Genomic DNA, 15661 nt, shown 5'->3' with positions numbered 1-15661 from the left:
ATTATTTAAACCATGACCTTTGGCTAACATAGAAATTAAGTTTCCATGTTGGTGTTCATTGAAACCTTTAAGAGAACACAAAGCAAAGTTCATTGGAATACCTTGATGAAACAGTCATATTTTTACAGAACTTAAAAAATGAATTATAATAATGCCTTGAGGCTAAATGTATGTTTAAGAAAACATTTTCTAATGGATCATTTACAGTTCAAAAAGTAAATGTACTGAAAACATAAGAAAAATACAATTCTGACATGATGATTAGAAACTACGCACCCTGTTATAGTGTCCAAAGACTTCCTCTTACGTAAAGCAAGAGTTGTCTTGACCAATTGGAAATATAAAATTATTTTTTATGAATCAAAATTTGGATAACTTTCAACTTATTTGTATTTTCATAAGTATGTGACAGGCAAAAATTGTAAAATCAATTCACAGGCTCAATTCTAGAAATGTGTGGGAAATACTGAATCCTTTGTTATTTGTGGTCATTTTAATAGAAGGCAAAGCTATATGATCTTTAAAGAATACAAGTAACTTGCTATTTGAAATATTAATTAAAAATTTACATTTAAATTGTTTTATCTTCATAGAGAAAAGTGGTATCATACATAAAAGCGATATTGCGTGCTTGGACATAACCTTAATACTGCTCAAAAAGCTTCTAAATTTATTCCTTATATTTTAATTGATCATCATAGCCAGAACCTGCCAGTCAGACCAGTTTGCTTGTGGAAATGGCCGTTGCATTCCTAGAGCATGGCTGTGTGACAGGGAAGACGACTGTGGTGACCAGACGGACGAAATGGCAACTTGTGGTAAGTTGTAAATGAAATATTCTATTAGCAGAGATTGAGTTAGATGTAACATCCTATCACTGCAATCCCCTGAAGAGCATATTACAGACAAACCAACAAGCCAGGGGTCTGTTGATTTCATTGCAGCCCTTTGAATTTGAGTATGTGCTTTTGTGAAAGCTTTTCAAAATATCTCATTCCAGAAGCTATAATAGTATTGTCAGCTAAAATAAATGGATCCAAGCATCCCAGATTTTACTAGGAGTGGTTATTATATCACTAAATAGATATTTTCAAGTGTTCACAATTAGTCTTACGTCTATAATGATTAACCTTGCCAAATTGTGCAATGAGTAATATTTGTAATAAATGAGGAGAAAATATTTCTTATTGGTGTATATATGTTATATTCTGAAAGTAATAAATAGTCAAGACTGGGATTACATGGTAAATTAATTGGTACCTCTTGTCACATGATGCTGAATAACAAAAATCATCATCAGTTTAAGATAATATGTTTGCTGATGGCAAAATTCCAACTGTGTTTCTCCTACTTCTGAGAGCAGTAAAAATGCATTTATGCATAAAGTTGCAAATTTAATTATTTTTCTTTTCACTTACATGAAAGCAGGCAGTTATTATTATTATTATTTGTACCCAGGGTTGAACTCACTAACTTGCACTTGCCTGTCAGGCACTTATGCTGCTAATCTAAACTCACAGTCTGATATTATTTGTGTCAATAATATATATATATATATATATATATATATATATATATATGCAAAAATATAAGGGAAATATCATGATTTTCTGAAACATAATTTATTTTAATAAGAGGAATGGGTTTTTAAAAATTATTGTCATTAGTTCTGAGATGTGGCACACTGAGAGTGTAACACCTTAGCATATGCAAAGTTCTGTGCTTGAAACCCAGCATCACAAAAATAATAAGAATAATAATGATAATAAAATAATTATATTTTAATTATGTAACCCAATTTTAAAGTCCTGTTAACACTAGAAAAATGATTTTCAGTTTCTTAATTAAATGACTGCATTTATAATTTGCATTGTTTAGTTACCTAAAATGTTCTTATTAAAATTTTCTTAAACTAAACTACTGAACTATTTTTCATATTGTCATTTTAAATGAAAATTTTTTATCAGGATAAATGCTGACAGAATAACTAGTGGGCACAATCTCACTTTTAAAGTTTCAGACATTTTCGTAACCTAATTACCTCCCTACTGAGTACAAAGTGACAAAAGTTACAATTTTTAAAGAGGTTACCTTATTTGACAAAATTTATAACATGATTATAGGTTCAATTAATTACCATTTTTATTAAACATCATTATATTGGCCTGGTTACATTTCACTTTTGCCCTTGTAAAAAGCCAAATTTACAAAATTGTAAGTCTAGTAGAAGAATCCTACTACAGCCATTTTAAGAAACTATTTCAAGTCCATGGACAGTCATTTACAGTAGATAATATTTTACCTAAAATAATTTTAATATTTAGATTTAAAATATGAAAAAAATCTATAATTAAAAGTGTTCCTGATAGTTATTAGGATCTGCAGTTGCTACAGCTGAGAGTCAAATTTTCAGTGAAATTCACCAACATATAATTACAGAACTTACTCATTTTGCTTGCATGTAGCTTTACACATTAACTGGAAATTTTGGACTGACAGTATATGTGGGCAAACACACAATTAGGACGGCTCTCGGAGAATTGGCCTTAATCTTTAATTGATCCTTTTTTTCAAAAATTGTCACATTTATAAAGGAGACTTTGTGTATCAATGCTGCAAACAAGAGGGACATATCAAATTATGACGCCTGTGTTAGAACTAGATTCTCTCAAGGATAAAAACAGCCATCAATTCTTAACAGTAGCTGTCAATAAATAAAATATCAAGTGAGATTTAAAATAACTTAGCCACACCTTGCCCCAGACTGATTAAATAAAATTGTCTAAGAATAGCACCAAAAAATCAATATTTTAATTCTTTCCAGTGATACAACAGGTACTAAAACTTGGGAAATTGTTTATTAAGATAGCAATTCTTAAACTGGAGCCCAAATGGGAATCTTCTAGAAGGCTATAGAAAAACAGATCACTCCACCAGAGTATCTGATCCACTGAAGGTTTAGGTGTGGCTCAGTAATTTACATTTCTACACTTTCCAGCTGATGCTGATTTTTGTGCTGATCAAGAACTACAATAATGGAATTAAACAGAATGCATTATCCTATAAATGATATTTCTATAGATTGTAATGGGCTCACTACCTTCATTAACTTAGTTTCCAAGCTTCTCCTAATATAATGTGGAGAGAAGCCTACTGTGTAACTTACATGTTGAAATTCCAACTAAAATATTAATCTTGTTTTATAGTTGAGATTCTTTCTGTGGGTGCTTCCAAAATGTATTTCCCCCCAAGTCTTTAAATCTTATATTTTCAAGGTCTTTAAAATCTTATTTTGAAAGTCTTCTGATTTTCTTTTATCCACACACTTCAGAAGGTAGAGCAAGGGAGGTTCTCTTTACTTCATATTGTCATGTTTAGATCTGTATCATCCTCATACTTTTAATATCCTTGCAAATTTACAGTTTTAAATCCACTATTCACTGTAGTGTAGTCTCCTTTTTGCGTAAGTCCAATATTTCTGCAGTGTGATTTTTAAGGCTGTAAAGAAATCATAGTAACAAAAGTTCAAGCCTTTTTGTGGGCAATTAAAACATTATTTCTTGGGAAACTAACTTGAGAGTTATATTTCTGTGGACTCAGTTTGAAACAACCATTCATTATGTCAGTTTGCCATCATTTTGCATGTATGATATTTTTGCTTGTTATGAGAAGATTTTTCAAATATGTTGTGAAATATAGATGTAGTATCTCATTTTTATGATTTTGTCCTATTGAAAAACTGTATCTGTAAAAACGTTAGGTTAATTTAAAGTATTTGAATTTTCTTTACGATCAAGTGAATGTACCTTAAAATTGATTCCACCATGAGAGATTTGTGTAAATTTCATTTTTCCAAAGTTGCTAATTGTACTCAGTCTTAATGTAAGACAATGTTATTGTCCTTTTTAAAAACATATTTTTATTGATTTTCTCATCTTCCGAGAAATTAAAAAAACTCTCAATAAGATAAAAATGTTTGATGATATATTATTTTTTGGTATCTGTATTAAAGGAGGTAAATTTGGGATTAGCAACTTTGTTGCTTTATTTTTCAACTTTTCTATCATTTGGAGTTTTAATCTTCTTTCAGACATATTTGTTTTTCATTTCCCATTTGGCAATAACTTTTATTAAAATTAAAGATGCCTAAGAAACTGAGGTCTTTTTACTCTGTTTTGAAGATTTATATTTCACATATTAGACTAATTTATTCTGTTTCTTATCTCTTTTTGCTTATTACTTATATTTATACTTAAACGTTCTTTATATTTCCATTAGGAAATGGTATATGATCTCTTGTTGAGCTTTCTTATTATCTTAGGTATGTGATGTTATCTTGAATCTGACTTTTGTTACAAGTTCTTCTTTTGCACATATCTGCCTAACAGGCAAGGTCTGCACAAAGTGGAAGTTTGAGCAGATGAATGACAGCCAGAGGCAGAAACTAATAAAATGACTTCTAGTTCTCTTGGCTAACTCAACAATTTCCTGATTTGTTGCTTGAGGTCTGATTCATCTCCAGTGCTTATTGCTGGGAAAGATTCCCAAGCCCCTACCTGCCCTTCCTCAAAGATTCCCACTCAAGCAGACCTTGGATGCACTCCAGAAATCTGCAGTTTGAAGAGAAGCACTTCATGTGATGATAAAACTAGAACTAGATCTGAAAGTTTAAGCCATATGATTTCATCGTACTTTACAGACTGGAATTTCTTAGAGCTACTGCAAAAAAATTACTGCAAGTAAGATGGTTTAAAACAAAAAGATCTGATCTTTCATAGTTCTGGAGGCGTGGAGTCCACGTGTCAATAGCATTTACTGCACAGGCTACAGAGGTCATGCTGCATATGTGGCTGCTCATGGAAGTAGTCATTAAAACGCTTCCAGATGACTGTTTTCAATCCATTTCTGGCAAACATTTTTATGGTACCTATAACTCAGTCCCTTCTTTCTCTTTCACTTCTTCCACCATATTTCCCTTAAATTCCTCCAACCCTTAGCTGCTACCGCTTCTCTGTTCAGTTTAAAACTCTGCACTGCAACAGCTAATCTGATGCCTTATCCGTCACTGGGCAATAATAATTCTAACTGCTGAAACAAAGCCCTTTAAATTTCAGTCAGAAGTAAAGAAATTCTTTAGAGACTTCATCGGCATTGATTTCCTCCTTAGTAAAGTACAACCTGTGGACGCATGCCTGCATACAAACACACAGAATAAATCAGATAAATGAGAGAATGTTTGTAAAATTCTCTATAGTGAAGGCATTTACAAGTATTTCAATAAAAATCGAACTATTAATTTTCTTCCTATTTGTTTCAAATAGCTTTTTTAATCATGAAGTCAGAATATACATACTTTTTCAACTGGATTTGAAAAATTTATTTCAGGAAATAGCAGCATTCTTCCAATCCTTTATTTTTAAACACTAAAATTATTCCTTGAAAAGTATCATGTTGAAGTTATATTTTGCTCTAGAGAACATATCAGTTCTGTCATGCTGAGGTACATTAGGAAAACAAACGTTCTGTGATTATTTGCCTAAGATGTAACCAGTGTCATCAAGTATCTTCTGTCAAGATAACTGTGTGTTGCTATGTCAAAATCTTTCTTTAGACCAGATACAAAGTCTTAGCCTACATCTGTATTTTGATGCAGTATTTTTAAAAGGTCCAGTTTGCCTATGACAATCACTGCTGTCTTGGCTGCATGGTCCTGACCATTAACTAGAGTTTGCTATGCAGCAATAGCAGAATTTGTCTTTATTCCTTTCCATTACTGGCAATACAGTCATGTCTAACTATGAAACAAAACAAAACAAACACTCTTCCACTGCTGCACATTCTAGAGAGGCGTGATATTCTGCAGTTTGTCATCCCTTGGAATAGACAGGCTGTGTGTATTGGAATCACTAGAGATGCTGCTCATTTCCTCGATGAACTCTTTCTCAGAATTTGAGCTGACCTGAGGTGAGGCTGTATTGTCAGAAAGACAGTCAAGATGTAACTTCTGAGTCATGCTGTTCTAGTATCCTTTTCAGAGTTTCAAGTTCAGCATTTGTTGATATGTTCTCCAAATATTATTTTCTTATAGTAAATTTTCTTACATTGTGTTATAGTAAGAGTTTATAGGGAATAAATTTAATAGAAGACATAATTTATAGGGTTATTTCATAATATTCACTCAGAGTCAAATGCAAAAGAGTACAAGAGTTAAAAAAGAAAATATATCTAGGCATTTAGCTCAGCTGCATAAGCACCTGCTTTGGGAGCTCGTGGTCCTGAGTTCGATCCCTGGTACAAAAAAAAATAAAAAAAAAAGCACAATACATGTGTCCACTCCCTAGTGACCCAAGTAATCCAGCTAAGAGCCTGGATCCCATGGCATTATCATGCACAAGTCTAGCTGAAGACCCGGAGCCCAAAACAATGTTTCATGCAAATCCATATCACAGATCTACACAGACAAGGTTCAAAGGTCCATGGTAGAAACTAGAAAGTCTCGGCCATTGGGAAGAAAGATCTGTGCTAGCAGGCTGAGGGATATGCCCTAAAACCAGGGAGGAATGCTCAAAATAAGAACCAGAACTCCCCTGAAAAGAATCACAGCCATTCTCTGTGGCAGCAAGAAACTGAGCTTCTCTGATGATGGAAAGAGCTGAGTTCATATCAGGAAAACTAGTGTGACAGGTTTCTTCAGGAGAATGACCAGCATACCATCTTCCCCTCTGGTTCTCTTTTTATGCTGTTGGCAACAACCCTCAGGTGGGCCTTCCACACCTAGCCCCACTCTGATTCAGTTCAGCTGGGTGTTGCAAGTTGCCCCTCGGTTAATCCATCTCACAAGGTGAATCCATATTAGACTGACTAAGCTTTGTGTTTTTAGATTATGTTCCAGATGCTGGGTTTCAGGGAAGGATAAGGCAGAAGAATTTTTAAACTAGATGTTAGGGGATAGGGAGAAAATCCCCCTAGAAAAAAGGGGTACTCTTACTTGTTATGGTCTTGTATGAATTTTTTAAAAATAAATTTACATCTTTCCTCTACTTTGGCATGTATAAATTATTATGCAGCAGTCCTGATCTTTACATGGTTTTGGAATACTTAGTTCATTACAGAGTCATATTCTAAATGATGTATATTTTAAAACAGTAACTAGATTTGCACACACACATGTATAAAGATAATGAGATAATATATAAATACCTACAATAAAACACTCATCACTCTGCTTCACACATTTCACTATTATCTGGGGCAAACCTTTTCAACTCTTAGGTAAATTTTCTTGTTATTATTTCCACTTCTTAAAGTAGAATGCTTAAGTATCCTTTTTTTGAAATTACAATTCTTTAAAAATATTATACTTACCTGTTGGCTTTTTCTTGATTAGGATATATAGTAAGCTGAAAATGACATGTTAAAATTATAAAAGTTTTAAATTAAATTACAAGTAAACAAAACACTCTACAAACTTATAGAACATATTATATTACCATGGTAATGTAAGAACATTGCCTCAGAATATAATTAAGAACAATGAGAAAACTACATTAAGAAAATGAGAAAAAATCATATAGAGTACCAAAAGAAGTAAAATTTCTCCTTTTTCATAAAAACATTTCAAGTGGAGTGTAATAACAAAAATAAATCAGTACAATGTTGCTTATGGATCAGTTTCATCAGATATTCAGGCATGGAAAATATGCATCAATCATTTTTGGTTTCTATCTCTTCTAATAAGGGTAGTATGAATTATATTTAATTTTTATATAAGAAAAATCTGTATAATCTTTCTTAGAAAACTATTGAAAATCTGACTTTCAAATTGTTGCTTTTAAGGACTTCATTCACATGATAAAATATGCATATTTTATTTTATAGCTGTAAATTTCTTTTGATGAATAGATGAATGAATCAGAGAATAAGTAGATATAGTTATTGATGAAACATTAATTTTGTTGCAAATATCTTATCTATCCTTATTTTTATTTTTCCTACTTAAGGATAAATTAAAAAATAAAGATCAATTTACCTGGAGTATAATTCATTTTATTTTTTACATATGAAAAATAAAAAGGAGAAGAGCTGATGGGAATTGGAAAAAAAAGAGAGACAAGATACATCATGTACAGACACAAATATCCTATAATGAATGTAGTCATTCGATAAACTTAATTTGTACCAATAAACTTAAATTAAGATCTCAAAAAATAAATAAACCAGTAAATAAATAAATGGTAATAATAAAAAATATCTCACTGTTGTCATCAAATTTGAATGGGTAATCTGTATAACTTTAGATTTGGTTATCATAATAGGTAGATACAATTTGATAACGCATATTGGAGTGCAATAAAAGAATTGGAAGCTTGGTAATTTTTCTTTCATTAATCAGTGCTCTCAAATAAGACTACATGCACTATTAATATAAATATGGGCTTGCAAACATGTTTAATCAGCCAGCTATGACGTAGATTGAGTCTGCCGTCTTATTCCTGATTGTAACTGCTGTAATTCTCATTGAGCATGTGCTTCTTTTTCTGTGTTCTATTTGGTGGTTTTATGTTTTCTGTGTCAGCAAGAACTTTCAGATGTGCTAGTTATAGTGATGTCTGATTCCATATACTTAGTGACACCATGATTTCTCATTTTCAGTCAAAATCTGGTAGTGTGAAGCTCAGTGACAGTTTGATTGCATGGCAACTTTTCATACAGTTGAGAGGAAATGTTTGTAGCTAGAATGAACAAAAGTGGCACCTTAAAAATCACTATGGGACAGGAAATATATCTCAATGGTAGATTTTTGCCTAACATGTGAGAAGTCTAAATTCAGTTCCCAGTATTTCAAAAAAAATAGCACTAACAGAAACAACCAAACAAGCAATGTAATGGTAAAAAAATAATAGTTTATAATCATAGAGACAGAATATCTTGATGCAGTTGTCTAGAGCTACTGTATAACCAAAACTCAGGTGCTGTTTAAATTAACAATGATCCATTGGAATGTCTATTTATATCTCTTTCTCTTGCATGTTTTGCTTTCCTTGTATTTGAAAGAAAAATAATTACCTATATAAAATATTAGACAAAATATTAGAATTGTGAACTGCTGTTAACAAAATAACCATGGTGAGAGAAAAAAAATCCAAAACTATTGTTTTGCTCCAGAAAGTCAGAATATATAGCAATTCGAAAAAGTCTACTTTTATTAGTCATGTGTTCAAGAGGGTTGGTTGGCATAAACCTGTAATCTTAGCATGTTGGAAACCGAGAAAGGAGGATTTCAAGTTTAAAGCCAGCCTGGACTGCATAGTGAGACTCTGTGTCAAATAAATAAATAATGGTAATTTTTAAAGTAGCAAAACAAATTGGGAAAAATAAATAAATAAATGCATTTCAGGCAATCTAGCTACTATTTCAAGGCACCAAACTGTCTATTTATTCTGTTTATACATCTAAAGTTAATAACTGTAGTGTATGGATTAGAAAGAGAACGTGAGAAAAGGCTATACATCATTTTATTTTTACATTTCTATAATTTTAAAAGGTTTTCTTTTCAAAACAATTTTGTCTTATTCCTTTTTTGTTGGAAGATATAGTGTTGTATGCACACTAAAAAGAGAAGTGAAACATAGTCCTAAAATAAATGATTACATATACTTAAAACACTTCACATATACTTAGAACTTGGAAAAAAATTTAATCATTTTGATTTAATTAGCCACATTATGTTGAACTTTTTTAATTTACTAAGGCTGTTCATTTCATTAATCTTTCCTTGACATGAATATCTGATTTCATTCTTTAGGATTAAATTGAATATAGTTTTATTTCTAAAGCTAATGGTTTTATTTGTCAAGAAAAATAGCACTATGAATATAAATTCATTTTTGGATTTGAAAATTTTTCTGCTGACCTAAAAATCCTACCCTTCTGAAAAAATTTTAAAAATAATAAAAAAGAAATTAAAAAGGCAACTTGTAGCTCTCTTCTATTTTCAGTTCTTACTTAACTGTTTTCTTCCTTTAAATAATTATATACATTTAATTTCCCTCTCAGAGATGATAACCATCAACATAACTGTCCTTTGATTCTATTTATCTCATTTGCTATAATGTTAATTCTTATATTTCTCACATTTGAATTTCTTTAAAAATTATATAAAATTTTATGTGTCCCTCAACTACATTAAACTACATTAAAACATGTTACCAAGTTTAAACAGGACTTTTTAAAAGTTCTAATCTGACTACAGCACTTTGGTTTGTCAGTAGTGTATCTAATCAGCCCTTGACTTTGTGGCCTCTTTAAATTATGTTTTCCTCTTGATTTCAGTGACAAGATTTTTGTTTGTTTTCCTTCAGCATTTCTCCCTCTTCTATCTCTGACTAATCTCATCTATTCTTTCACTATTTTCTTTGAGAAAGCAAGTAATCTAATTTCTAAAAACTCACTTCTCTTTTTGGGTCTGTATCATTGTTACTTTATTCATTCCAGGAACAGAATGCCCCAAATCCACAAATTGAAGGTGAAAAAGTTCATTTAGGCTCATAGTTGGTAGAGGTTTCAATCCATAGCTGCCAGTGTCCAAGGCTGGGCAGCATGGTAGAGTGGAATGACACATGAGTGATAGTCCAAAACAGGACAAGCAGCAAGCAGCAAAGAGCCTCTCCCTTTTCATTCCACTTAGGCTACAAGCCTGTTGGCTAGTGCCACCCATACCTAGAATGGTCTTCCTATTATCTTCATTCACAACTACAGCAAGCCAATCGGTGGACTGTAGTAAGCCAATTTTGCACTATAGTAAGCCAATCGGTGGTGTATACTCATACACATTATATCCAGCTACCTGATAAAGCCCATTTATGAGCTCATTAGGCTTTGGAGGGACATTTTAGATATAAACTATAACATTCTGCCCCATCCCACAAAAGATGCTCGTAAATTTGTGCAAAGTACCTCTCAAATTTGCCCAATTCCTAGTAGTTTTAGCATTGTTGAAAGGTCCAATTTCAAGTATTCTTCTGAGATTTAAGGCAGACTCTTAATTTTGAGCCCCTGAAAAGATAAAAAGAAAATTAAACATTTGCAGTATACACTAACACAAAAAATACATTCCAATCCAAAATGTTAGAAATACTGAGACAAGAATAAAAGGGGCAAAGCAAGAACAAAGATCAACAAGGCAAACATTACATCCCATGGAACATAGGTTCCATGGTCAGCACCCACAGCAATCTGTCAAAAGATGTGAACCCAAAAGGGCTTTGGGGGTTCATCACCATGGCACTGCCAGTGATTGTCACTCTCATGACTTCTCTCTTAGCCCATGTTCTTGCTCACTCTGTGACTTTCCTGAGAAGATCCACACTCTTGACTTCAGCCTTCTGGGATCTTCCCTTCTTCATACAACTTCACACTCAACCTTTTTAGAAAAATGCTGGGCTTCCCATAACTTCCTAAGAAATATGGATGGAAGTTTCTGAACTCCACAAATCTTGTATTCTCTGTGTGTGTCGACCAGCACCATGGGAGTGATTTCAATGTCTGTCACCAGCTAGAACAGCAGACAGGCTTCGTTCTCTTGGCTGTAGGCATTGTAGTGCCTGTGTTGCTAAATACTATGAACCCAATCCAGAGGAACATATTCTCCAGGTTGAAACCATTTTGGAAGATTGTGCTCTGGGGTTTTCTTCTAAAAGTAAAGTCTTTCAGCTTTACATTTTGAGGCTGCAGAGGCTGGAGTCCTTCTGGTTCTTGTGATGGTCTCAGATCATCATTTTTATTGTTTAGTTTCAAAGTACTTGCCTTTATAATATAAATCTTGTCAGAAACCAAATTCCTTGTTCCATCTTGGCAGGCTGACACTTTACTGAAGTTCATTTCAGACCAAACTCAAAACTTTTAAAATCATTTTTCTCATCCATTTGCTTTGGATTCTTAACATAGATTGGTTTACAGCCCCAAAAGATAGCAATGCCACTGCCTCAACATTGGACTGCCTAGAAATTTCTTCCATCACTCAGTTACTCCATTGACATGTCTCTGGACACAGGCAAAAGTTTGAAAAATTTCCTGCCTATATATACCACAACATGCTCTGAAGTTCAACTGCTAGTACAGTTCTTATTTTCAAATGAAAATTTATTTACTAGGTGTATTTCTATCAACGCTCTGGTCTTCTCAGCTCTGAATATAATCTCCCATCAACCTCTGCTCATAGTATGATATGGCTCCCCAAACTTTGTCAATGTCTTCCTGTCCATTACTTTAATGGGCTTATAAATCACATGATCAGTCACAGAAACAACCTCACTTTTCAGATACTAATATGACTGTTAGTTACTCTCCACAGTGCTGGAAGAAAATACTTAAAACACACAAGTTATGTAGCTCACAGGGTGTAGTAGCTTTAGTTCATTGTCAGCTGGCTCCAAAGCAGAGCAGTGTGGCAGCAGGGCCTTGCAGGGAAGAAACAGTCCATGGCAAGTCAGCAGGAAGGATCACCAAGAATCCTTTTCAGTTTATTTCCATTCAGGCTATAAGCTGCTTGGTTGGTTCATCCTCTATCCAGGCTGGACTTCCCATCATCCACATTCAGAAGTACACTAACTCAATTGGTAGACCAACTTAGTTTTGAAACACACTTAACTTACATTCACACACTGTACATCCAGGATCTAGCTACCTCTGAAAAGTCACCTCTGTGAGTGCATGTGGCTTTGGGGGGATATTTGAGATAATCATAAAAGATACTTACAGATTGTTTCCTTCCGGATTCAATACCACCTATTAGTTACAGGTAAGTTCAACTTTTATGAGTTTGTTTTTTCTGTTTACATGTTTCATTAAAGTTCTGTATGTAAATTACTTTTGCACTTATCTTCAGATAGATTGCAGTTCTTTTATCTGAGGCTATATCTTTCATAAATTCTTGAAATTTCTAAGAAATTTTCTCTGAATATTGTAGGCCTTATTTATCTTCATGTTTTCTGAGTTTATTACTTGAATGTTACATAATTTTACCTTAACTTCCATGATTCTTCATTTCATTTAAATTGTTATTAATTTTTAAACTGCAGCAATAGCAATTTCTTTGGAATTTTTACTCCTGTAATTCCTAACTATATTAATTTATAGTTTATGATATAACTTCATTTTTACAGTGTAAGTATGCTATTTGCTTCTTTTTAATGCTTGCCTGTTTTCTTAGAGTCACTTTTTACATGGTTTTTATTTCAATTTTTATCTTTTCAATATCTAATTGACTTTAAACTACCTGTCAAATTTCAATCTATAGTCTCTACAGAAAAAGAAACTTTTAAGTAACTGAAGATTTTGTGAAATGACTACTGTCATTTATTAAGTCTGCTGAATTTTACTCATTATATTTTACCTTATTTATTCTTTCTATAGTTTTTAATTTTGTGTACATCCATTGTGTTGAATTTTGAAAATATTGTCTCATTTGTGGCTCCTTTGTGTACTCTCAATTATTAGAAGCTTGGATTAATTGTACTTTAAATTTTAGTTTGAGGTTTGTTGAATTTTGGAGTGCACAAGCTTCTGGTCATTTCATGATTACAGATTTTCAGGGACACAATTTTTTTTTCACACATGGTTTAGGTTGATACATGGAGGTGTACTAGGAGGTGTCATCTAACCTACCCCTGTACTTCGGGATTGAACTGCAAGCGTGCTGGGATGATGTTAGGATCAGGACTTTATATGAAACTAAAAATTGTCCTCTGCTCCATATTGGCATTAATACCTAAGCATCTACCTTATAAATTCAGCTTTCTTTTCCTTTGTTTTGATGCAAATATAATATATATATATATATATATATATATATATATGTATTCATGATATAGACTAATGTAAGTTTAGAGTACAAACACATTCATATACACAAAGTACTTATTATATTCTACTCATTTCTAATTCCAGCACTACATTTCTGGCTTTTGAATATTTACATTTTATTTATGCATTCAATCATGTATTAAAATATTGGTTGTTATTTTACCTAGCATTTCCAATTCATACTTACAGAGCTATTCAATGTTCTTTCCTGGCATCACTGTCAGTCACATTCTGTATACACTCCCTGGATGTTCTCTTTGACTTCTAAGACTTTGTCATCTAAGTAGGCTTTAGAAATCCGTCTTCCAAGGCTATTTCACCACTTCTGTTTTGTACCCTTTTGCAACCATTCCGAAATGTTTTCAATTTATTCATTATTTTATGTATTCCTAATTCTGGGTTTTCACAGATATCTATCTCTGTTTCTGGCACATTCTAAAAGCTTTCCCCTCCAATATTTCTTATCTAACTTGAACATATCATTCATAGTAGCTTTTATGTCAGTTTTTCTAAGAAGCAATAGCTAGCAACTTAAAATTAGTTTTGACACTTCTGCGTGTTACAATAATGTCTTATAAAGATACTCCTTAACTTAATGATAGAATTATACTCCATGTATCATAAATTTAACAAAATTTAGGCCAAAATGTATATAATACTCCTAGCCTAATGAAATCATGCCTTTTTATAGCCTAATTGAAATCTGCTAGGTACACGTACGTAGGCCTACAGAAAGGCAGAATCACCTAAAACTAATTTTATAATAAAGTATGAGATATCTTACATGAATTGTTAAAAGCTTGTATCCAAAGGTCCTGGCAACACTGAACACAGTAAAGTATTTGTTGGGTCCCTTCATGATCCTATGATGGATTGGAAAATGTGATTCAATGTCATTTCTAAGCATGATGAGAGAATAGCACAGCATATCACTAGCCCAGAAAATAAACAGCATTCAATATTTGAAAAATCATCTCAGATGAATTCACAGTGTTTTTACATCCTCCTTGAGGTGAAAAAATTATTATATTAAAGGGACATTTTTCTATCACCTATAATGGTATTTATCAAATATTTATGAAAATCACTCTTGTTGCCATATTCCAGATGATGTTCCATTTTCAATTGTAAGTTATGAGAAAAAAGTATATTGAAAATTATATTTCTGTTACCTTGATCTACTTTATTGCTTTTGTTACTCCATTTTTCCATTCAGCTGATCTGTCTCTACAGACTAGAATTCTAGCTCAATATAATATCTTCAGCGAATAAAGCTTTCGAAGTAGTTTTCTCATTTATTTTACAGATGAAGAATTTGGGGGTTGAGATGTTAAGTAACTGCCAAGGCATCACATTAATTAGTAATAAGGTCAAGATTTAAACTGGTTTATCTCTTTGCAAAGTCCATGCTTTTTATACATCATATTATATATAATAATAGGGTTGACAGCTATAAAATTAAGACAGTTTGTAATATACTGCTCACACATAATTTTCTCTAAAAAGTCTTCAATATATTGAACCTCTTAACATCTGTCCTATGTAAGCACCAATTCTCTCACTACCAATTATATTCTCATATTATGTATAGTTCTATAATAGGTATAATGTTAAAAACACTATTTTCCAGTACACAAAGCATGTATGCATCTATATATCAATATTTATAACTCTATCTATATCTGCATCTATATACATATCTATCTGTATGCAGGTACAAATCAAAATTAGAGTTTTCATGAAGAAAAACCATTGAATGAAGAATTAAATTTAAACAAATTTCCAAATGTTTCTGTGC

The 15661-nt window shown here is 32.4% G+C and overlaps 1 protein-coding gene across 7 annotated transcripts in view; it reads left to right on the top strand.

The window, feature by feature from the left end:
- The window catches only part of Lrp1b (LDL receptor related protein 1B), a 1703137-nt gene that overhangs the window by 1043099 nt on the left and 644377 nt on the right, over nt 1–15661 (top strand). For all 7 annotated transcript variants that reach the window (XR_010050782.1, XM_063259026.1, XM_063259028.1 and 4 more), the window contains exon 18: nt 702–818. Coding sequence is in view for 6 of the 7 variants with exons in the window: in XM_063259026.1 (XP_063115096.1) it covers nt 702–818 (117 nt within the window). In the remaining variant the exon portion in view is untranslated. The remainder of the gene's footprint in view (nt 1–701; nt 819–15661) is intronic.

Source organism: Cavia porcellus, unplaced genomic scaffold, assembly GCF_034190915.1.
Source record: "Cavia porcellus strain 051 isolate PalLab524CR breed Dunkin Hartley unplaced genomic scaffold, mCavPor4.1 scaffold_12, whole genome shotgun sequence".
Classification (NCBI taxonomy): domain Eukaryota; kingdom Metazoa; phylum Chordata; class Mammalia; order Rodentia; family Caviidae; genus Cavia; species Cavia porcellus.
This window is presented reverse-complemented; position numbering and strand designations above follow the sequence as displayed.